Genomic DNA, 25297 nt, shown 5'->3' on the forward strand with positions numbered 1-25297 from the left:
CTGTACAATGAGGATCAGGAAGAACTGTGGAAGGTTTTTCATCTACTGTCTGCCATCAAAGTCCTCACACTTTCTTCTGAGTCTCGGTCACCAGCAGAGGCAAAAAGGTCATACATACATTCTGTGGCACCAGATGCCATGTTTCTAGGCTGTCTCCAGAAGAAGTTTCAAACTACTTTTAATAGTTCATCCTCACAGGAGGAGGCAGCACCATTTCACTCCCACCCTCACAAACATAGGTTGGAGACTGCTAGGGCTCCAGGCGTTTGGATGGTTACTTCTTACAAGCAATTCAAACCTATAATTTTGGCTTGGAAGGAGCCCATTCACTCTGCTTTCTTTTAATTTCTTAAGTAAAAAAACATTCCAGGGTTCATTGTCATTAGGTGCCTGTGGGGCGGTTAATCATTTAGATATTAATTTTTTTTTTTTTATACATAAAGCGGTCAGTCCAGAAACAGAAAGTATTTTACTTTCATGTTGAGGTAGAGAGTGAACTGAATTGGTTAGGATTTAACTTTACGGACATACCAGTTACTTTGTTGCTTAGCTATAGAGGACATCTATCTTCTTCTTAGAAAGTCTCAGAATATGCTAAGAAAGCATCTTTCAGCAGAGACATTCCTGTAAAGCAACAGCTTTGGTTGCTGTTAAACTTTAGATACCTAAGACAGCATCAAGTCTGCATTGACGTCTTGAAATCCTCTACCACCATTTCATACTTTTTATGCCTAGAAACTAAGAGTGGGAGAAATTGCCTGGCAAAGTTTCTCTGTAAATCTTGGTCAATATCTTGTTATGCAGTAAGGAAGACAAGAATGACTTGTGTAACACAGAACGTGCCTTTCTGAAGTCCACCTTCAACCTGAGTGACGAATCTAAGGTGTGTAATATGTGTGTGCGTCGGAAAAACAACCATGAATAGTCTGTGACAGAGGCGATTCAGAACTATGAAAAGTAGTTGTCTTCTGAGTACAACTGAAATGTCTAAAGAAAATTAAATTTGTAGGATTAATTTTTCTCATCAAACTATTCTGACTGCTCCGGAAAGCATTTTTTTACTTAGTGTGTGGGATTTTAATAATATGGAAAGTGCCAAAAATTATCTTTGCTTATAGGCTTTCAGTGTCAATTCTGAGCATTTTGATTCAAGGGCTGTCTTGAACTTGTGCTTTGGTCTGTAACAAAGAGCACACTGTGGGGGGAGGGAATAAAATGCAAAAAGGCCAGAAGTGTCAAGTTTTCTACGAAGCAGCCAAGGCCCAGCAGTTCACCTGTTCTCAGGAAAACATTACAGTGAAGATTTTGTTAAAATGGATCATACATGGACAGTCTCCACCCATACTGCACTCAGCAAAGTAGCATTATCAGTTATGACTCGGAGAGATGCCATTTAAAACGTCTGCTTTGAAACTTTGATGCCTTCTTTTAAACAGAAATGGACATAATCGCTCTTTTTCCTTTTAATTAGTGTGGCTACTCATCATTTACATTAAGTTTCTTGAAGCAGTGTCTCATTTTTTTCATGGTGAGGTCATGACAGTCAGGACAGAACTGAAATTACTAGCCTTTCACTCTACTCTTGGTTCTGTTTGTTAGATTTTCCTCCCTTTACTGAAGCATGTCAATTGTGTGCAAGAGCAGAGAGACATTATCAAACATAACTAGCAAAGACTTCAGTCTTTCTTATTAGGCATATAATGTTCTAAAGGTTCAAATACCTTTAAAGATGTAATTGGTAGTATATTTCAGATTATTTCCTTAATTTTCATATTAAACTTCACTACAATGCATCCCATATGCTCAAGAACTAGTCAAGAGACAGGAAACACTATTTTATTTTTTCATTCCAAGCAGTAATAATACTCAAAAGAAATAGATCATAAAGTAGTGATCCCACATAATCTTCACTGGTAATATGGAGAAGCCTCCATGGCAATGACATTAAGGTTTTCAAATAAGAATATAAATTCCACAGAAAGAAATGCAAACAAAGAATGAACAGTAAGTTCAGATACAGTACACTAATATTGTGGTTCTTTGTTTTAACTACTGCCTTATCATAACATTGTGCAACACAGTTTAATTGAAAAACACGGTGTCTGACTGGCACCAAATGCATAACAATCCTTTGGCACACCACACTGAAAAGCAAGAGATGTTGCACCACTGTTGGTAAATGTCAAATGCAGATAACTACAAAATAACAAGCTTGATACCAATAGAAACAAGGCCATGTCCTACCACAGGAGAAAGGTCTCCGTTCGGGTTGATAGTTTCTGTTAATTAGGTTAATGCCAAAGCTACAGCCATAAAAAAGTCTTTTCCATAGAAAGAACTATGAATCACCAGAGTATGGTCAATTAGTTAACAATTTTATTCATCGGGAAATATGCTCGTGCTATATACATATGTTCTGAGGAAAGCTACACCATGTCATTTGGAAATATGACAGGTAAACTAGATTTTAAATGAAGAAGCAGGAAAAGTAGTAAGCCTGTAATTAATTTAAGAGGTTTCAAAATTTATATCATTTACTATTTATCATGAAAACTATAAATTTAGAAGTTTTTCTGGCTGTGTATATATTCAAATAACTTTTTCTTATATTACTACAACCTTTCATTCTGAAATGTGACAGTATTACAATGGTCAGACTCCAAGTGTAGGGAACCAAAAATGACACATACATCTTATTCCACCCAAAAAGCTATCTGCATTTGTGGTCACACTCTGATAATTCAGAAAAAGACAATTTCTCCCTTTCTTCACCAAGCTGAATTATGTAGTAATAAAGGTATTTCCTGCAGGTGACCTAAAAGGTAGAATTAACACATATTTAATGAGCGTCCTATCAATTCTTCTTGGAGAACCAACAAATCAGACACTCAATGACTCATATTGCAGGCTTTAATTTTTAACTCCAGGATAGCTAACCTTTACTGAAGAAAAAGAAAAACATCCTAGCAAACATTTTTAATATTATATATCATGACAATTTTCCTACATAGACCTACAGTTCTGGAAGATTCTTTGACATTGGCTTGTTAAAAACCATTAACACAAAATGATCCTTTGGAAATAATGAATAATAACCTCCAAAAGCTGCTAAGTATCAATTCTGTCAATGGTGCACACATATAACTCATGCTCACAAGACCTCTATTTTCCAACACCACTTGTAGCCGGGGCTATATATGTGGACTGTACAATAAGATGAAGTACCCAGAGCTTAAAGTCATTCCTTAGTTCTGTCATTCAAAGCCTGAGCCAAATTAAGAAAGTAAAAGCAAGATGGGAGGGCAGATGCTGAAAAAATGTACCATGAATCTTTCAGAGACCACACAATGTTGAATTAGCAACCATCCTCTCTTTTTTTGAAGAATGCTTCAGTGCAGTTCCTTCTCATGCAACTGTCTCTTTCAGTCTTGTGAGAATTAAGCATTTCAGTGTATTAGTCATTGTACCTGAATTCACAGTATCCAAAACGCAGCTTTCCCAGCATATCATCTCACAACTACATCAAAGATATGTTTGAGAAAACACTGTTTTATTCTACTACTTTGCAGATCTCCAGATGCTGACATTCCTATCTTGATGTTCAAAAGAACGGATATGCAAATATTATGGTAGAAGAAACAAGCAGACTGCTTGATCCATTTATGAATTCTCTATTCAAGATGGTTTGAACCGTCTGTACAGAAAAATCTTGGATACACCCAAAAGCAGACAGAAAAAAAAAATCTAATATTTTCTATTATTTTAATGAAGCTTCTGGGAAAAATAAGCTGTGACTCTTTATAGATAATCAGAGACTAAATGTTTAGACATGTTTAGGATGAATTTGACACAATATCTTAACACCATGGACTATAATATTATACAGATAATTATATGAGCTACTATACATTGGTCAGCTATAATACCTGAAGAATAGAGCAATCTTCAAAATAAAATTAATGAGGCTTTTTGAAAGGGCATTATAGGGAAATTCCACTGCACCTCAGTAAGACTAAACAGAGAATGAAACCAATAAGAAGTTTCAGGCAAATGGGTAACTATGAGGTAGCCTTTTAAGAAGCATCAATGCTGGGAGAAACAAAGACCAATCATGACTCATGACAGGCCTTAATCCAGATGAACTGGACTTTTTGAAAGCCACGAGAAAGGCATCCATTTTGACAGATTGGTGGCCAAGGATCTCAGCACTAAGAGTTTTCCTGATGTCTCTGATCTGGAAGACTATAAGTAGGTCTTATAATTTGTTCTTCCTTCAGGGAACCAACATTTCCTGTGTTTGTCGGTCTCTGTCCATGGTGCTCAGCCAACCCCCAGGCGCGGGGGCTTGGACATCTGTGCAGCGTGTATGGTCATACTAAGGCAAGTGTACCCAGACACTGGGCCTCAAAGGATTCAGAGGTCATTCAGAAGCTGAATTCACATTTCTAGTAGTCTGTCAGTCAGATTTGTATTTAGAGCATGTGTAACTTGAAGAATTTTAGTAGACATTAGGAATGAAATATTGCAGGCACAGCAGCATCAGTGCCTTTCTCCTCTGCTGGAAAGTTGTGTGAGTATGAAACATTGCCCTACATTTACTTACTAATATGTTACACCTCATGATCAGCTTACATCATTATCCTTTACATGAGAGAACTATAACAGAGTTCAGCTGGACACTCTTCTGCAAACCATTAATGAACTACATGGGTTCTCCAATGCACTCTCTAGGCGATTTTTCTGGATCTGTTTCCAAATACGCTTGTTCAATTTCATCTACACATACTATTTGTATGCCAGATGTATATTTACAAGACAGCTCTACCCCTTAATAAAATTATTAGCTCCAGTTAGTCCATTCAGAGCATATTTATGTCTACATTAATGGTCAGAGCCTGAAAAAAAACCCTGGCAACCCTCAACCTTGAGAAAACCCGGCTGGGATTCCTCCCTGAAAAGCTAATATGTATGTACATATATATATATATATATATATATATAAAAGGTTTTGGCATCATGCCTTCCAAAACACTGGGCACCAGTTCTGGAATGCAGGACAGCAGTATAGTTAATTTTCTTAACGGCAAGATCTCCAGCCAGTGTTAAGGGATTAGTTGTTCAGCAATAAATCCAGCTCAAGATTAAATTAACTTTAATTAAAACATACAAACCACACCAATCCTCAGTGAGCTATTATTGGGCTTACAGAATGAAGAAAGAGTTGGCAGGAATAACAATACTGAGTTCATCCCATGCCATCTACATATTTCAGTTTTAGAGGAAATATGTCTCAAGGGCCCTCCACCCCCCATAAAAACAGCCCACTGAAACCTGCTTGAGCCAAAGCATTTCTTGTTCATCATAGTTCATCAGAAAGCCAGAAAACATATAACACTACATATAGATTCTATATGAAGTGTATCCATGTGCTAGACGAATACAAAAGGTATTTTTTTTAAATTACAAACTCTACTATAGTCCCATATCTGATAAATTTGAAAGTTTAACTCTTATACCTTCATTCTACATGGGCAACTTTTGATTATATGCAGTATGGCACGTGGATAGTTATTATTTCAAAACAAATACCATAATGTTTATGAATCCAGCCAAACACCAGGAGCTTAGCAAGATAAAGATTGAATCAAAAAATATAGTGACAGTATTTTAGTTTGAAAAAACCCACACATTCACTTTAACTTCTTAATACACACACCTCAGTTCAAAACTTCCCAGTTTTTTTGAGCAGCAGCAGATATTGAAAGGAAACATAAATTCATGAAGAAAGTCAGGTTTTCAGGTTTTAATTAACCTGTCTAAACCAGGTTAACTTAAAACTAAGTCCTCTTCTAAATATAGTCTTGGTTTTTCAGATCCTTCTAGCCTTTTCTTTTCCCATTGAAGTTTAAAATTGTTTAAAATTAAACAAAGGCAACAAAAATTACACACTACATTTCAGATAACGTATCAAGAGTCAGCAATACCTGTGGTCCTCAGCTTCTTTGCAGCTTTTTTTCAAATAGACTTGTTACTCTCCAGCAGATCATTAAAACTACCCCTAAATGAGTGCATCAACAACGTTGTCTTTTAAACACATATGCAAATCAGAAGCTAAATCCACTCATTCTCCTAGAGTCTTGCTTCAGAACTGGATAGCAGGATCAATCACTCTGTTATCCATTATTGCTATACATGCAAAAATTATTTTATTATCATTAAATTGCTTATATCTTACAGGAGTTTGAAGGCTTAAGTCAAATTTAGAAACTAATAATTTTGACTTTGACAATCAGAAGATCTTAGAATCATAGGATGGTTTGACTTGGAAGGGACCTTAAAGATTATCTAATTCCTACTCCCCTGCCATGGGCAGGCACATCTTACACCAGACCATGCTGCCCAAGGTCCCATTCAACCTGGCCTTGAACACCTCCAGGGATGGGGCATCCACAGCTTCCCTGGGCAATATGTGCCACTGCCTCACCACGCCCACTGTGAAAAAGCTCCTCCTTATGTCTAGTCTAAATCCTTCCCTCTCCAATTTATAGGCATTCCACCTAGTCCCATCACTACATGGCTTTATAAAAAGTCGCTCCCCAGCTTTCTTGTAGTACCAGTGTTCAGGTACTGGAAGGTCATTGTAAGGTCTCCTCTGAGCCTTCTCTTCTCCAGGCTGAACAACCCCAACTCTCTCAGCCTGTCGTAAATGGTAGCAGCTCTTTAAAACTTTGGCATAATAACAGCTATTCTGAACTACATTAAACCTTTATGAAAGAAATCTGGGGAGCAAACATTATCTGCATACATTGATTGCTGATATTTTTATTAATCTGATCTTTTTTTTTTTTCTCACTTACAAGGCAGACTCCAAAACTTGTTATCACAGAGGAATTCTCCAGAAATAATTTTTGAAAACTCTGTGAGGAGCAGGTATGAGCATTATCTTTGTTGCATTCACTACAACACGCTAAGGACAGTGACTTCCTTCCTTCCTTCCTTCCTTCCTTCCTTCCTTCCTTCCTTCCTTCCTTCCTTCCTTCCTTCCTTCCTTCCTTCCCCCTCCCTTCCTTCCTTCCTCCCCCCCCCCTTCCTGCCTCCCCCCCCCTTCCTTCCTCCCCCCCTCCTTCCCTCCTTCCTTCCTTCCTTCCTTCCTTCCTTCCTTCCTTCCTTCCTTCCTTCCTTCCTTCCTTCCTTCCTTCCCCCCCTTCCCCTCCTTCCTTCCTTCCCTCCCCCCCCCCTCCTTCCCTCCTTCCCTCCTTCCTCCCCTCCTTCCTCCCTTCCTCCCTTCCTTCATTCCTTCCTTCCTTCCTTCCTTCCTTCCTTCCTTCCCCCTCCCTTCCTCCCTCCCTTCCTCCCTCCCTCCCTTCCTCCCTCCCTTCCTCCCTCCCTCCCTTCCTTCCTTCCTTCCTTCCTTCCTTCCTTCCTTCCTTCCTTCCTTCCTTCCTTCCTTCCTTCCTTCCTTCCTTCCCCCCTCCCTTCCTTCCTTCCTTCCTTCCTTCCTTCCTTCCTTCCTTCCTTCCTTCCTTCCTTCCTTCCTTCCTTCCTTCCTTCCTTCCTTCCTTCCTTCCTTCCTTCCCCCCTCCCTTCCTTCCTTTCCCTCTCCCTTCCTTTCTTCCCCCCTCCCTTCCTTTCCTCCCTTCTTCCTTTACAAAGGGAAGCCAGTTATGCCATCTAATATTTAGGTGAGAGTTTGGAACACGGACACATCACACCAAATCAGAGCAGTTTCCAACCTGAAGAGTCTAAACATGGTCAATGACAGATGATTAAAAAACTCCACAGTAGGAAACTGTGAAAGATGCAACTCAGTTGAAAGTTCTTTCTTAATTAAGCTTATTAAGGTACCGGACTGCTCTCTACCCTGGCCTTCATGCAGCTTTCATCACTCAGAAAACTGTGGCATATGAATACAACTGCAGATTTTTCCATACGCTTCCATAACTCAAATTGATTTCCATATACTTGAATTTACTTCGGCTACTGCAACACCAAATGATGCTGTGCTTTCTTTGTATGTCACTTATCACTGATTACTACTTTATTCCTGCCACAGTTAGAATTTCTGCCTTTCATCTCATTACAAAACTTCTTGGTTTGTTTTGTGGGTAGAAGGAAACAGACTCAACTAGACCTCTCAAAATTTGGCATCTTTTCCCTTTCTGCTATATACCAAATGAGACTTTATTTTCTTGCATAATTATCTCTGTCATGTTCAAGTTAAAGCACCACAAACATGTTAAAATGCTCTGGTATCTCATTCTCCTCCTTTTACATCCCTTCAAATAATTCTGAAATCTTGAGAAGCAGAGAGAAGAGAGTAAGGAAAAACAGGTGAGCAGAAGGAAAGAGTTTTGGTGTATTTGGTTTCAAACATTAAAAAATAGGTTAATATTACTAGGGTACTTAAAAATAATCTAGAAAAAGAAAGCCAGTATTTTCCATCTTCACTGGATCTTGTTAAATTTATCTGTTACATTAAATTACTTCTTGGTACAAGATTCAAGCAACAAAATCCTGGTTAAAACTACCAGCAGTCCAGAACTGCTGTTTAAATTTATATTTTTAATGAAAGTCAACATACGGTTATTAGTACCATTTTAATTACAATTGTTGTATATATACATACCAGTGAAATTAGATACTTTGCAGTGTTACGGTATTATGGTTCTTAAAGTTAACTCATGCCAATACAGATGTTCCTAATTACTTTAAAAGCACAAATATGCAAATCAGTTGTTTCCAGTTCCTGCATAATACAATTAAAGGAGTTCTTATAATTTAACTACATGAACAATAGTTAAGCATAGTTAATATGGGAAATTGTTAAGAAATAATATACATAGTTCACATGAGGGAAGGACTTAAATTCCGTCTGAGGCAGATAAGAAGCTGTGGTTTGCCTAAGACAAAACCAGACAAATGCCAAAAGAAGGTGACACTATTAAAGACATACCAAAAAGCAACAAAAGCATTTATTTCCCAGTGGCAATCACTTTACAAGTGATATTACTGGTTTTTTTTTAGGATTCTGCAGGTCACTGTGCAGCCTTTTGGTTTTAAGTTTTTAGTTTTTACCTTTTGGGGATTTTTTTCTGCCAAATGGAGTCGAGCTCCACCCCTACTTTGCACTGTTGCTTGTGAAGAGACTTGGTAGGTAATCTAATACAGCATTAAATGAATACAGAAGCTGAAGCTGTGGTTGCAGGCAAATTCTCTCCATGAGTAATGCCTCCGGCAAGAGCACTCTTTATGCATAGAAAGTTGTCTATTTTTCCTGCTGTGCTCTGGGCTTCTACAGGTAGTAGTATCCTGCCAACGATTCTTCCAGAGCACCATCTCTATCATGTAGATGCACTTTGCTTTCCATATTAAATAGGGAAAAATGTGGTTATTTAACTGATAAAACATTTTATGTAACCATAAGTTATGTAAACAGAGTTACTGCTCACTTATCTTCTATATTAAGTCTTGAAAATTTTCAAAGGGATGAGATATATAGTAAAGTTCCAGCACACAGAAATTAGCTACAATAACACAAAGAATTTCCATCCACATTTGCACACTGGCTATATATATTTAAAACTAGACATTCTTTCCATGTATTTTTATTTAGATTAAATCAATATTACATATATAAACATGTCTTTATTTTAACCAAAGCTTTGTGATACTATTAATTAAGGAAAAAAAAAAAAAAGGCGACAACCAAACCAATTCAGCATGACCAGATTTCAAAATATGAATCTGAAATGAGTTAACTGTACCTTGAGCCACCTGTTGGATGGCTAACATCATCCCAGAAACTGCATCAGGAATCAAATTTTCCCTCCAGTTGTAGACAGGCATCCATTCCAAGATGGGCAGCCTTCTCATACACCAGACTTTGATATCTTCAAAGCGAACAGCCTGGATCTTTCTCCAGACTGCATTTCTTTTCCTTTTTGCTTTTGTCATCATTCCCACTGTCCAAAAGCAGTTCCTCTTTCAGAAGAGCACACAGCTGAGGAATCACTCTGACCTATGTCAGTCTCCAGTTTTCTTCTAAGATTTTGCGGTTGCAAAACTACAGAGAAAAAAAAAGAACAGAAGCACTTAAGATTTCTGCAGCTCCCCTCTAACTGTACTCAATGAAAACAACTATTAAACACCTAAATCATATAAACAGCTACATGAAATGCAAGAACTGTTTATAGCAAAGATCATATTTTCTGCTCTTTGCAAAAATTTGGTGTAGTCTAAAGTTGGTTTGTGATTCTTTCCAGTAACCTCTCACTTTATATTCCCTGTAATGCTTGTGCTTTTGGCCTCTGTCCAGTGGCGAAATGAGGTATTACTGTGTGTGTGTGATATAGGCTGGGCTATGCTAATATGAGCAGGAAGTGCCCAGCAGTGCAGGCATCTCCCTGCCAAGCAGGAGAAAGTAGCCTTGACTCTCCTGGGAGGAGCTTTTCTGGCTGCGGTCAGAAGGCATGAAATCGTCAGTAACCCTGGTGCTAGCAAACTTGTTTTACTCCATCTACATTTTGTCTTCTAAATGACAGTGAAAAGCTTATTCATGTAGAAAATGCAGAACATCGGGTGGCAATAAGCCCTGTTGAAAACATATAGATTCTCTCGTGTACGCTGAAGCCTCAGACTTTAGTGTAAAAATCTCAAAGTGCAATGAAGGACTGTGAGCTACCGGCTTCATGTGGGAAGTGCCAAAAGCACTTGTGACACTCATTCTTTTTCAAAGCTATTCCTTTCTGCCCTTGGTAGTCCAACCTGCAAAGGTTCCCTCAATGAAGACAGTTCACCAAGTAACTTTTGATCTTGTAATAACGTCATGTACTTTGTGTACGATACAAAGTGCTCAGACACAAAGTGATAAGAACATGGAAGAGTTTTCAATGCCTTTTCTGATATGGAGCAAGGACATAGCAGCTTTCCTCTTTATTTTTTTATATCTCTGGATGGAAAGAACTTTAAATTAAAATGTTAGACTCATAAGATGGATAAATTGTCTTCCCAGTCACTTTATTGCCTTGCAGAAGGCAATGTAAATATTTTTCAAATTTTATTTAGATAAATTAATTTGTTGTTTAGATTGACATGAAAAATAAAAAATGAAACAATGTCCATCCAAAACAACTTTAAAAAAAATGAGATTTTGTTTCCAAATGCAATGGGGAGAAAAGCACAAGGGCAAATACATCATTGTTCATTCTAGTGAGTGACATTCAGGTGGTGTCCACTGTTGTGTCCCTTACAAGTGCAAAGAGCAAAAGGATAAAAGAAATAGCAGGAAAAGTTTGCTTAAGAAAGACTCTCACTTTTAGCTGTTCCACTCATATTTATTCTTTGCCCTGCCCATCCTTTAACCACGTACATGTTTTAAAGAACTGAAGAAACAAAAGACAGGCTTTTCTGTTCAGTGGAATAAACCTCTAAACTTCGATTCCCTTCCCTTCCCTTCCCTTCCCTTCCCTTCCCTTCCCTTCCCTTCCCTTCCCTTCCCTTCCCTTCCCTTCCCTTCCCTTCCCTTCCCTTCCCTTCCCTTCCCTTCCCTTCCCTTCCCTTCCCTTCCCTTCCCTTCCCTTCCCTTCCCTTCCCTTCCCTTCCCTTCCCTTCCCTTCCCTTCCCTTCCCTTCCCTTCCCTTCCCTTCCCTTCCCTTCCCTTCCCTTCCCTTCCCTTCCCTGTTTGTGGTTTGCCTTTTGTGTGTCTGCATGTCCCTGGTTTTATCTTGAAAGTACAGTTCAAGGGCTTCATAATCAAGGCCAAGTGTTTCACAACACAGACCTTTCCCTACTTTCAATGATCAGAAGTGGACAAGAATCCTTGTAGCTACTGTTAGAGGCTGCTTACTTTCTATAAAATATTCAGTACCTCTAACTGTAATTGTTTAGTGGGAGAAAAAAATCAAAATACATTTCTATACATAGATATGTATGTACAAATATTTACCCAAATACGGGTATTTGTGTAAGAGACTGGTCTCATTTTTTTAAAAAAAATCATGGTTCTCTAGAAGCTCTGAATATTCTAAAACAGTCAAAAAAACCCAAAGAACCATCACTCAAAACACAGGAACATACTCTTCATTCTTAAAACTTCTTGCATCAAAATGCAGAAGCTGTTTGAAAAAGTCTGAGATTGAGATTTTCCCACCTCGCACATGCAGAGTCAGTAAATCTGGACAGTTTTCATCAATCCCAGATTAGTATCTGAACTTCTAGGATTAGCTATATCCACAGACTTTTGTCCTTCACCAATAACAAGGGATGGTTTCTCTCAGGATATGTGCAATGTTTTATGATATGTGCTGAGATATCTCTCAGGATATCTCTCAGGATATGAGTGCAAACATCCACAATTAATACTTGAAAATAAGCTTTGGTAGGCACAGAGAGAACTGCACATGCAGAGTGTTTGGGATGTACATGCTGATGTGGAATTGGTGTGGAAATTTTGTTTTACTTCAACAATTACTTTGATGAGTAAAATATTACATTATCATTAAATCTGGAGTTGATAACATCATAACTAATCTTGGAAAACACTGTTCCTTGTTGTAACTTTGAAATTAATAAAGTACTCCTAGTTAGCAATGACACCAAGCAACATATCATTTACAGCCTCCAGACTAAGAAACTAAATTTTTTAAGGGAAAACAGATGTACAGCAATGCATGACAGCAAGCCTATGCCTCGCTATACAATAGTCCGACACTTGAATCTTAAAGAAACATCAAAAAACATGCCTCCATCCTGACCAACAATGTCTATGAACTCTGTTTTGATACTGCTGTCTTTTGGTCAAATACAGATAACTAAAGATTAAGAGGATAGTAGATGAAAGAATTAAGAAAAAAAGACAGGCAAAAGTTTTGGTCGCACAAAGCTTGTGTCTTTAGGAAAGATAGCTAAAATTCCAAGAGAAATCCTATGAAAAAATCCAGGTATGTTTGACAAAGCACACCTGGATGGGAATGGAAGTCAGGTGTTAAATAAGAGGTGATAGGTACTGCTTCAAAGAGATCAAATTGTGCAGCTCTTATGTCACAGAACACAGCATACGAGAATATTATACAAGCTCTGGAATGATAAGAGAGTGCTGAAAAATGAAACAACCCGAAAATAGTGACAAAAATCCACACCTTCAAAAAAGCATTCCTCAGTTTCTAGAATTTGTAAAAAAATAGGTTATCAATCATATGTATTACATTAAAAATATTAAACTATGCCACAGAAGAAGCATATGTTTAAGTATAAAAATTATTTACTGTAGAAATTTAAGGACCTTCCTCCTCTGAAATTCTGGTACATCAAAATCAAACATAATTCACAAACTGAAGCGTGCCAAGATACTTTCTACAGTTGGATGTAATACATTTATTTTCAGTAATACCTAACTTTAAAATTACTCCTGATTTCAATCATCAAGTATTATACTTAAATGTGAACCTAAAAACATTGGGAAAAGATGGGAAAAAGATATAATTCTTGCCCTTTAGAAAACAGGTAGAAGCTGTAGTCTCCATACTGTCATGATATGGGATGTTTAGGAGTCACTAGTGTGACACTAATGCCACCTTTGCCATACAGTAATCAGAATAATCATAAGATAAAGGTGAGCATCCAGGCAACAGAAGTCAGACCTGACTGAAATAGCTTAGGCTCGACTTTAACATCTCTCTAAATGGGCTTTCCAGCATCTTTAGTGACGCTGCGCTCTGCAAAACTGTGTGAAGCAACACTGACATCGAGTGGCCTCGCTTGGTATTTACCTCGGTTACTGCAGGGTTCAAGGATTCTGTCTAGATTTGATACTGCCTCATGACGAGATGGGGTTTGAACTGGACAATGCTAAACAAATAGTTTAATAACATGATCTGTTAAAAATAAAAGATCTGAAGCATCAATACAAGGTTTATTTGCTACATTTCAAATGTGTTTACTGGTCCAAAATTCAAAACACCAGGTCGACTGATAGATTAGCAAGGGACTGGACCATGAGAGCTTCTAATGCTTCAGTCTGCTTCCAGCTAATCTAATGAATCAGATATGCAAGAGCAGAAAAGACAAAAATAAATCTGATAATGTAACCATCCTCTTAACCTCCATTCCTTACAGCTGTCTGCTAATAAATTGCCACACAGTTGCTAATGGATAAAAACAAATTAGAATTATTGGGAAATTACATTAAATTATTTTAGCACACCTAAAATTAACATAGGAAACATAGCAGTATCCACCTCTTAAGGAAAACATCTGTAAAGAAAACCTTTTTTTTTTCATTCACTTTTAAGATTATTTATAGCAGTGGTTTGAAGGTCAGCATACCTTTAAATTAGTAAAAAAAAGGGGAAAAAAAGCTTTTCTTTCTTTTTAAACTAGGGTAAGCATCACAGAATAGACTGGAAGCTGAGATTTACAAATTCACAGATTTGAGAATGCATTTTCACATATACTGTGACAAAACACATACACTGACATTAAACACAGAAATATGGTGTGGTAACCCTTAGCCTGGACACAGACTCAGCTGTCCAACAGAGATGCTGTTTAAGGTCTAAACAACAAAAATGCAGATGAAAAAATATTTAAATCACAAGCATCAGTTTCATCACATTATTTTGCTCATCCAGACATTAAGACTGAGTGCATAAACCAGATTTTCCAGTTATTGAGTGCACAAACCAACCTGTAAACCACACAACGAGAGGAGACTCTTTTAACTTTGAAAACCAACAGATCGAAACTCAAATGACCTCCTTCCCTTGTGTACCTGGTGGGGTGGCTGGTGCTCGGCAGTTTGTGGAACAGAGCAACCACAGCACAAAGGAATCTGTCCACTGGTTTTGATTCTAGCCTTGACTGCCAGAGAACAAGGTTCAAAACATCTGCTCACCCCAGATCCCCTTTAATTCCAAGTTGGTGGGTACTGAACATTTAGATACAGTTTGAAGAAGTATCCATCCTCATATCTGAGACCTAATCTGCAAATGACAGTTGGGGGACCAAAGGCCCCAAAGGCTGTGTGTGGTCCTGGTGTAGCCGGGGAGAACAAATCTGACCCCCATGACAGGGGTCCATTTTTCCTGGAATTCAGGTGCAACCACTTTGCAAGTTAGACAAACAGGTCTCAACTGCAACTGTTCAAAAGGTGCAACCCACTGTTCTGTAGCCACCAAAGCGCTGACACAACAAGTTACATTTTGCCTGAATTAACATAATGTTCCCATCAACCACAGAACATTTATGTGCTCACTGATTATAGCTTGTCTTGTGAGAGAATTATTTGGGAACAACTATTATGAAACAAGCATTCCTGAAGAATTTTAAGGCCAGATATCCTTAAAAACATAGAACACATTAGGAAGGGAGGGAGGGACCTCTAAAGGTCATCTCATCAAAACACTTTCTCAGAGAATGGATAACTTCAAAGCCAGATCAAGTTGCTCAGGACCTTGCTCAAGAGTGTTCTGCAAATCCCCAAAGTTGGAGATTCCACAAGTCCTCAGGACAAACTATTCTTGTGCTTAACCCCTCTCGCTGTGTTTTCCCCTTAACCCCCAAATGTATTAAAACAGAATTTCCCCTGCTACTGCTTGTGACCATGCCTCTTGTCCTTCTGCTATACAACCCTGAGATAGTTCTGTTTTCTCAATTGCCTTCCTATACTTGTTTCTCAGACATGAGACTTCTTCGCTTCAATTAACTTCTTTTTCAAATAGACTCAAAAAAAAAAAACAGTCTTATTAGAAAAATGACCATACAGGAAGCTAATCAAAACTGTGATTGTCTTTTCTATCAATAGACAAACATAAGTTATTTCTTATCAATAAACATAAGTTGATTCTAAGCCTTCAGACACAAGAAGCATACGAAAGGTAAGTGCAACAAACTTCACTTAGTGGTGCACTAGCAATGTGTGACTACAAAGAGAGCCACGTCTATGCCACAGTAACTCTACTGCCTGTGAGCCTGTTGAAAACATGAAAACCTTAGCGACCATCAGGATCATGAAAAAGAAGAGCTTGAATAGTTGTATAATAGAACAACAAAACAAATTTCAAGTAAAAGGAAAAGAATGCTGAAATGTGATATTACTACCCTTTGGCTTCGAAAGAAACACTTTCCTGTAACACCTTCTGGTGTTACCATTTCTCCACAAAAGCAAATGCTACATTAAACTCTGTGCGTGATGTAGGAAGTTTTTCACATTCTTGTTCTTGAATATTACATCATCTTGTGGCAGAGGGATGGATGCCAAATCAAAGATTATCCCAATTTACATAGCCTTCCTTCAATAGCAAGTTTTTGTTCTCACCCTCTTACAGAGAGAAGATACCACTATCTGAATAATCAGCAATATCTTGCCTCCAGACTCTTCAGATGATAAAATCCCTTATTTTGCATCCCATTATAATCTTAACACATTCCTTTCCCTCTGTGTGAAAGCTTCTAGATGTCTTGTTTCTACCTATGGTTACTATGCTCCTATTTTACACATAGTTTGGTGCGTTAGAAAAATCTGCAATTCTAAAGCGTCCATATATTTTACTCACTGACTTCATTTCATCCATCTGAAATGGACACTAAATCACCTCACTGAGTAAACTAAGTTAAGAGTGTATTTATAAGGCAGCATATTAATCCAGACCGGTAGGCTGTCATAATATAAATCACTGGGGTAATAGATTTTACAACATGAAACAGAAAATATGGCCATTCAAAAAGGGAAGCCTATGAAATTTAATCATTAAAATTAGTATTTAAATAGCTGGTCTCTTGCTGCCCTCAGAGATGGCAAACCAATGGAATTCCAGGTCCACAGCCAAGTAAATACCAGGAAGCCTGTGGGACAGCTGAAGTAGTTCTTGAAAACCCCAATCTAAAAGCATTAACAAATTCACGTAATCCTCTGTTTCCTCATTTTAATTTAAAATATCTGAAAAGGTATTTTATGAGACTACTACCTTATAGTCTGCATACTCTACAAAAAGTTTCACATGAAGAATGCACAGTGTATACTAAATAAAAAAAGGGGTTATATCTCAAACATGAGTCCAAAAAGTATTAAACGCTTTCCCTCCCCAAAATGGTTGTTCGCCTAACTGACTTAAAACCATCTGAGAGTACATATGACAATCCAGTGTATTATACACTTCTTACCCTCATGGCTAAGAAGTTAGAGAAAACAAAAATTTTGGTGCTAATAACAATCAGAATTGTAACCTCAACTTTTACCAGTTCTAGAAATAAGCCTGAAAGATATAGAAGCATAAATTTTTTCTAAACAACTTTACTACTAAAGAATATAGGAAACACAGGAAACAAGCAGTTGTACTGAACTCTCTTGCTTAGTTCAATAAAAAGTCTTAGCCTTGCTTGGGATTTGGTGAACTAAACACACACAAAATAGTTAAGTTTGAAAGAAAGTATTTTAAATCACTCCATACATGCATTTGCAACTTATTAAAAAAAATAAATTAAGTCCAAATTACAACAGCTCAGAAATAAGCCGTACTAAATCCCCTGGCGTACTTACCAACTGCTTCAAAATCAGGAACCTTGTTGTTAGTTCTGCAGCACTTTTTTCCAAAGTGGCAGGAACAAAAACAACCCAATCTGTACACAGTAACTCAGAACACGGTGAGCAACTCTGCATGCCAGTTCCTTAAGAAGCCATGAAAATATATAAAAAAATAGATGGCATATTCAAAGACGTCATCGAGACATGTCCACACATTTTATTCAAAGTTCTCACTTCACAGATGCATATTCCCCAATTCCTAAGACACAGGCCATTTTTTAATTTGCATAAAAACCACAAAATAATTGAGGTAAGAACTCAACCAAATGCAACTACTTGCATATTTCAATCAGTGGTGTACATTTATACCACTGATTATAGAAAAAAGTAATTCCATGTACGATCAGACTTGCATGGCCCAACTCTCTCAGCCTGTCCTCGTAAGGAAGGTGCTCCAGCCCTCTGATCATCTTTGTAGCCCTCCTCTGGACCCGTTCCAACAGCTCCATATCCTTCTTACATTGAGGATTCCCGAACTGGACACACTATTCCAGGTGAGGTCTCACAAGAGAGGAATAGAGGGGCAGAATCCCCTCCCTCGCCCTGCTGGCCACGCTTCTTTTGATGCAGCCCAGGATATGGTTGGCCTTCTGGGCTGTGAGTGCACATTGCTGGCTCATGTCGAGCTTCTCATTGACCAGCACCCCCAAGTCCTTCTCTGCAGAGCTGCTCTCAATCACATCATCCCCCCTCGTATACTGAAAACGGGGATTGCCCTGACCCAGGTGCAGGACGTTACATCTGGCCTTGCTGAACCTCATGAGGCCTCAGAGGACCAGTTCTCCAGTCTGTACCTCTGGATGACATCCCATCCTTCTGCTGTGGCAACCACTCAGCTTGGTGTCATCTGCAAACTTGCTGAGGGTGCACTCAATCTCGCTGTCAATATCATTAATAAAGATATTGAACAGCACCAGTCCCAGTACGGACCCCTGAGGGACACCACTAGTTACGGATCTTCATCTGGACTTTGAGCCATTGACCACTACTCTTTGAATACGACCATCCAACCAGTTTCTTATCCATCGTACCATCGAATCCATATCTCTCCAATTTAGAGAGAAGGATGTTGTGGGGGACCGTGTCAAAGGCTTTACAGAAGTCCAGATAGATCACATCCGTTCATTTTCCCGTGTCCACTGCTGCGGTTACCCCATCATAGAAGGTCACTAAGTTGGTCATACAGATTTGCCCCTGGTGAAGCCATGCTGGCCGCCATTAATCACCTCCATGTCCTCCATGTGCTTTAGCATAGCTTCTAGGAGGATCTGTTCCATGATCTTCCCTGGCACAGAGAATAGCTGATAAAGACGGGACAATACACTTGGAGCGGCTGCATTGTACAGCATTCAGTTCTACTTGAGGGATTATGGGGAAAGGAGATGACTTTTGGCCATTGTTCACTGAACAGACATGTTTAATTCATTATCATGAATAAATTTTGCACACTTTAATTAAATCCCACATTTAAGATGCTTGACAAGTTTGCTTGAAATGTGTTTGTCAGGGCAAGAGAAATACACCACAGCTACTGGACAATTGTTGCAGAACATCAATTGTTTTCTACAAGAATCACTATCTGCCCTAGACAGATCCAAATCTTATGAAATTGTCACCTCTTCTTTCTCACGATGAGGAGCATAGACAAACAAGATTGTTCCATGCCAGAGTTCTCTCCTGGGTACTTTTAAACCTGTGTTTTAAAGATACATTGGTAAAACAGAAAACCTTGTATTGACTATATGCAAATGTTTCAAATACATTTTGGAAAGCAAGTGGGAAGACTGTGTTTTCCATTAGATATGCATTTAAAAATTTACATATAACTTAAAGATTTTTTTTTTCATTTTTCTCGGTCTCATTTTCTATAACCCCATAAACAATGAGAACACAAAACCTATGTTTTACTGAATTTAAAACACCAAACAAAGGAAAAAAAACCAAAAAAACCCACTAAGAGACTAAATTAATTCTCATGCTGGTTATGGAAAGATTTCTCCTGACACCAGTGACTGCTTAATTGACTGTGGAGTGCTTTGTTAAATAAAAATGCACTTGAGAATATGGCTGGATGGTTTGCTGATTCAGGTGCTCAGCAGTTCCTTTTGTTTAGTTTTTTATTTTCACAGGTGATCTAAACCACTTTCTTTTGCCTTTTCCCTTTTCCCTTTTCCCCTCAGTTCCTTTTCTATTGCCACCTCTGAAATTTTGAATTTTTAGTTCTAGTGATGATTTTGCCTTCTCTTCCACTGGTTTACAATTCGTTTTCCTCCCCTTATGCAAGATTTCTACATTCTGGCTCTCTTATTCCATACAAGTATTTCTCTTCCACTCCATTAACACCTGTCCCTTGTGCTCAAATGTGCTGATGCAATTATTTACTGATTCTTTTCCTCTCACAGATGAGTTTTGAATTTTCCTGGATTAGAATCACTTCCCTCAAATGAATCTTTCATTCAGAAATTTGCAATGTTTGTAAGTTTTAAGTCAGGAATAAGAGTACATAAAATAAGGCATATACAGTACAGATTTGCTGTTTCAAATTATAACTACTCCGAGTAACTTTTTGCCAAAGCTGGAATTGTAACAGGGTTTCACTGGAGAGGGGGAAGCCTTCTCCAAGATATAATGATGTTTTAAAAAAATCTTGCTTTAAGACACATCTTGAGACTATTTCTACATAAAACCTAGTGTCCAAAATGAGAGAGAGAAACACATTAATTTAGAGAGTGCTTTTTTCAGACTTCAAAGAAATTTGGTGCACTTACTTATGCATTTTGAATGAGAAACAAGATTGATTTCACCTACATGTTCTGACAGCAATTTGTCACTTCCTTATACCATTTCTGTCTCCATGGACAGAAGAGCTCTGTGTGCTCCTTTCCTACGTTTCAGGTGCCCTCTGGCCATCTGTAAAAGGAAGGAGGAAACATTAAACAGAAGATCGTGAGCAGGTAAAGCAGTGAGACGTATGATGACCTTCCTTTACACAGTGTAGACTGGAAAGAACTACAAAGAAGTAAAGGGGACGTACACTGCAAGATCAAAGTTTTGGCAGCTCTTAAAGCAGGTACACACTTTGCTGCACCATGACTTAATTTTTGAGCTCTTTTACCTCCTGCTGCCTTCAGACATCTTAGACTGCAGTGTCAGATAAATAACGGCCCATCAAGAACTTATTTTATCTGCATATATAATTAATACCTACCATTTTGATGTTGCCTTATTTATATTTGTATGTGTATCTGTAAAGTGTGTTATTTAAAGAGCCAACAATTTAAAACAATGATGTCAGTATAAGGTCATACAGGAAAGACTGTGAAACTTGATCCTGTAATAAAGGGGCATTTGAAAGAAAAATGGGACAAATCTGTATTGAACAGGAAATTATTTATATATAAATTACAGAGAATTTTTAAATTTAAAAAAAATCTGTCTTTACATATATTTTCCCAATTTTTCTAAATTATAAACTTGTATGTGTGGATGCTGTTCTACATACAGACAAAATTTGTGCATGTGTCTGCACAAACATTCACTCTGTGATGGCACTTGTGTAAACTCCAGTAAGGTATTTTTCTCCTTATCGTGAATGTATTTTGATTTATGGCCTACTAAAAGGAAAAGCACCATGCAAATTACATAAATTAGGTGAATGTAAAAAATAAAATCTGCATGGCTTTTCTTTAAACTTTTGAAATAATTTATTTTTGTATCATGTGCAATATTATCTCTGAGACAAGTAAGATACAAAAGTAGTCTGACTCTAATCTTCTTGTATTAGAAATATGATCTGATTGTACACAAAACGTTACTTTCTACAGACCATAAGGGGAAAGCACAACTAAGCTCCCTCAACCAACTCTGGTTTTGTCAGTTGCATACGTTTGGGCAGCTCGATGGCCTTCTTAACATCCTCTTAATGTGATAAGGATATGAATTTAGTATGCCCAATCTACATTTTTATTCTACTTCGAAATCAGAATGCAGTGTTTTTAAACCACCATCTTACAGAAATGCTCAGATTCGGGAAGGGGTCAAAACATGTGGAGTGTTACCGAGATCCCCCTCTCAGTTTGCACAACAGTATAAAAGAAGTTTGTAGTCTCTCAGTCATTCTCATTGTTCAAAGCGAAAAGATGCCAAAAGCCTCCATTGGCTCCATCCCGCAGCCAAAACCTCTCCAGAAATGTTTACATTAGAGTGATCCTTTAACACAAAACCTATAGGAAAAAAAATCTGCACCTTCTTATGTAAATTTAATTTACTTATTCTTAATTCTTGCAAGTATTTATTACAGGAGTAGTAGCTTTAATAGAATTATTTCAAAATAAGTAACTCTGGACCACTTTGAAGGTCATTAAGCACATTCTTAAATTCAAGCACATTGAAAATGCCGCTGGTATAACTGACTAATTATATTTTTACATTTAGGAATATGTTCCCTGGATCAGCTTTGTCTTTGTAACATCATGATCATTTCAAAAAGGTGAGAAATAACAAACAACTTTAATTTCAAATGGGAGAGAAATTACATGAAAAATCAAAATTTAATCATAAAAGAAAGGAAAAACAATTTTGCTTTCACGTGAAATCATAGGAAAAAACAAAGGCAGATAATAAATACAGAGTTTCTAAAGATAAAGTAATTCATACTTTCCCAATATTTTCCATGAGCTATAAGAGCCTCTTTAAGGTTAAAGTTTTTCCAGGAAAACAACAAAAATCTCCAAACATTTCAAACCTGATCTTTTTTCTTCATTTTTAAGATTTTATCTGTTTCTATATCAAGACACCTATACACATTTTAAAATCCAATTTCAAACCCAAGAAAAAGAAGGACTTATAGCCATAATGCTGAAACACACTAGAAATAACAATTTATACCCATACAAACATTTTCTGCAACTTCAAAATTTGACCTCGAAGTCTCTAAACAGAAAATATTAATCACAATGCCAAATTATGATAAATGGAAGAAGTCAGTTCAAAAAGCAATCACATATCAGTTGCTTATGGTTTACCCAATAAAATCCTGAACAATGGTAAGCAATGTTATCTGATTGATCTATCTGTTCCTGCAGTTTAAACAGCCAAACTCAACACCGTTACAGAGTTATAATGAATAATTACATATACGAACAGCTTAGTACTTCAGAATTCATTTTCTTTCCATCTGGTGTATTTTTTATTTTGATCACAACTGAGGTACTATCCTAGGAAACTAATTAACAATTATTGTAAACAATACCAAAGAGAGCAATCTGATTGATCTACTGAGTGCATTCCTTACCTGCTCTATGGCACAGCAACAGCAATCAGTCCGTGATCACACAGGGCAGGAGCAAAGCACCATCCCGATAGGTAGCAGGTATAGATTTCGGCTTATTTTCACTTCCTTCTGAAAATAAAAGGCATGGCACACACCTTTGGAAGAAAAGCTGTTACACCAATATTTCAAAATCCCTCTCCACAAATTTGTGTCACAAATACTGCTGAATTCTTATTCTGTCAAACATCCTGTACAGTGCTAGTCTTTTTTTTTCAAACGGCTTAGGAAGAACAAAGGCTTCCAATTTAAAGTCAAATTTTGTCTTCGTTATTTGAATGTAAAGATCTTTAGGACAGGGACCACTGTCATCTTCTGTGTCGTATGCAACACTAAGTGAGGAGTAGACAGTAACATGACTGCAGAAAACAGAAGTTTTCTGAAACCAGAAAAGCAACTTAGATTATTTTCAGTTTAGGAAGAAGGAATTAGTTTATTGTTTGTGCAGCAGTACAGTACTAACTGGGATTGGGCTTCATGGGCAACATCTACACCAACTGAGGGCCAGAGAATGAAATTATGTATCTGATTCTTTAGTGTTCACACTGCTTCAGGTTTTTCTCACTCTCTGGATCTTTTGGGCTACTCCAACTAACTAAGCAAAGTTTGGAGGACTTTTCAGTCCAGAAAACCATGTCCAAAAGGTGGTATGGATAAGGTTATATCAGTTATGTCTTTTTCTGCATACCCAGTCCGTCACTACTACATCCTAGAATTTTTTCCATCCTCACAAAGCCCTAAACCACCTCTAAAACATGCATACATACCTTCACTTCCATTCTATAAAAATGTTGCCCTGGTAATCTAAACAAATTGCCCTCAGTTTATTTCAGAAACTGTAAAAGGAGAGGAGAACACAAAGGACAGTGGCTGTTTCTTAGTGCCACAGGCACACCACACAGAGTCTAGCAGGGAGCCAAAGCCAACTGCTGTGCCACATAGCGCTGGACAGGCTGGTGTGAAGGGCCAGTCTGTGCCATTTGGCTTCACAGCCAAGGCCTGACTACCCATATAAATAGAGGAGGTTTTGATCCTGAAAAGTCTAAAGTTGAAGAGATAGGATGGACAGACAAACAGAGTGGCAACAGTGGAAGACCCCACCGACACCTAGCAGTGGGCTGCAGCAGTCTACTTCTCTGCTTTCCCTGTCCAAGTCCAGCCGTGGGATGCATCCAGCAGATTAGTAACTCCACACTTCAAAATTCAAGTTACTTTTAGTATTATTCCCTATGTGATATTTAGTTTCACATTTTTAAAAACATAACTCCATTTCTATCCATAACTAAGATAAGTAGAGATTTCAATTGCCTGAGTTACACTGGATGAACTCAGGAGATGCCTTCCAACCAATTCTGCGATTCTTTGGCTCCATGAAACAGATGACTTGCCAGTAATAATGAAGTAAGCAAGGCACTATAGAGATGCCATAAACTGACCCTTAAGTTTCTCACTCATCTTTTATACTGTTATCTGTATCTACAGAAATGGGAGCAGAAGCGATGTCCAGTGGGGAAGTTGTTTAAGCTGTTGTGAAATCCAGCTGTTATTGTCCACTGGGAGCGGTTCCACTTTCAAACGGTTCTTAAGAGATTCAGTTTTCCAAGATGCAGACCATCTTCAATCCTCATTTCCACCACCTACATTAAGACCCAAAATCCATTCATATTTGATGCTTAAAAATGCTTTATAAACCTACAAATTATAAAGCAGAGTAAGGACTTTGATTAGACAGCTGTGTGTAAGAAACCAACCAAATATTAAGTCCTTCAGTAAAATGTACTGCAAGTCCTCACATCTAGGATCATCCAGAACCAGAAAAACAATAAAGCTTTAAAATCAAATTACTTTGGCACTTTACAATCCATTTATTACTGTAGAAATGCAAGCTCATACTGTCCAGTACATGTTCAGAATTTGTTGTTTCTCAGTATTGAATATCCAAGTGTTTCCTACAGATTTACAGTTCCACCTCAATTTCTCATCCCATATCCATGTAACCCAATTTGGTTTCCTGTTGTATAAACCACCATATTATGGACAAGCCGTTTAACCTCTATGATCTTACCTACCTCAGCCAACCAGTAGCGCGTGTAATGAGCAGAAAGATGCACTAGTGTTAAACTGATGAAAGAGTAATCATTAATTCACAACACCTCTAAAAATTAGGGCTGCATTAGAGCAACTACACTTCAGTCATAAACAAACACTAAGAATAACAGCAAACAGGTTATCAAATCAGGCCTTTGTTTTGAAGACATTTGTCTTTTCCTATATTCACTGACATATAGAAAGTAATTGCTAGTGCCCTTAAGTAACAGCATACTCTTTGAAATCTTGGACTAAGATATTGCTCCAAGTTGTTACAGAATGTGAAACAACCACAAAAAAAA

At 37.8% G+C, this 25297-nt stretch overlaps 1 protein-coding gene across 1 annotated transcript in view; it reads right to left on the bottom strand.

Annotated features, from left to right (window-relative positions):
* The window catches only part of SLC26A7 (solute carrier family 26 member 7), a 62355-nt gene extending 52051 nt beyond the window's left edge, over positions 1-10304 (bottom strand). Inside the window, exon 1 of the mRNA XM_054060698.1 lies at positions 9765-10304. Coding sequence (XP_053916673.1) covers positions 9765-9957 — 193 coding nt within the window. The 5' untranslated portion in view covers positions 9958-10304. The remainder of the gene's footprint in view (positions 1-9764) is intronic.
* Positions 10305-25297: the final 14993 nt, after the last annotated feature.

This window comes from Cuculus canorus, chromosome 2, assembly GCF_017976375.1.
Source record: "Cuculus canorus isolate bCucCan1 chromosome 2, bCucCan1.pri, whole genome shotgun sequence".
NCBI lineage: Eukaryota > Metazoa > Chordata > Aves > Cuculiformes > Cuculidae > Cuculus > Cuculus canorus.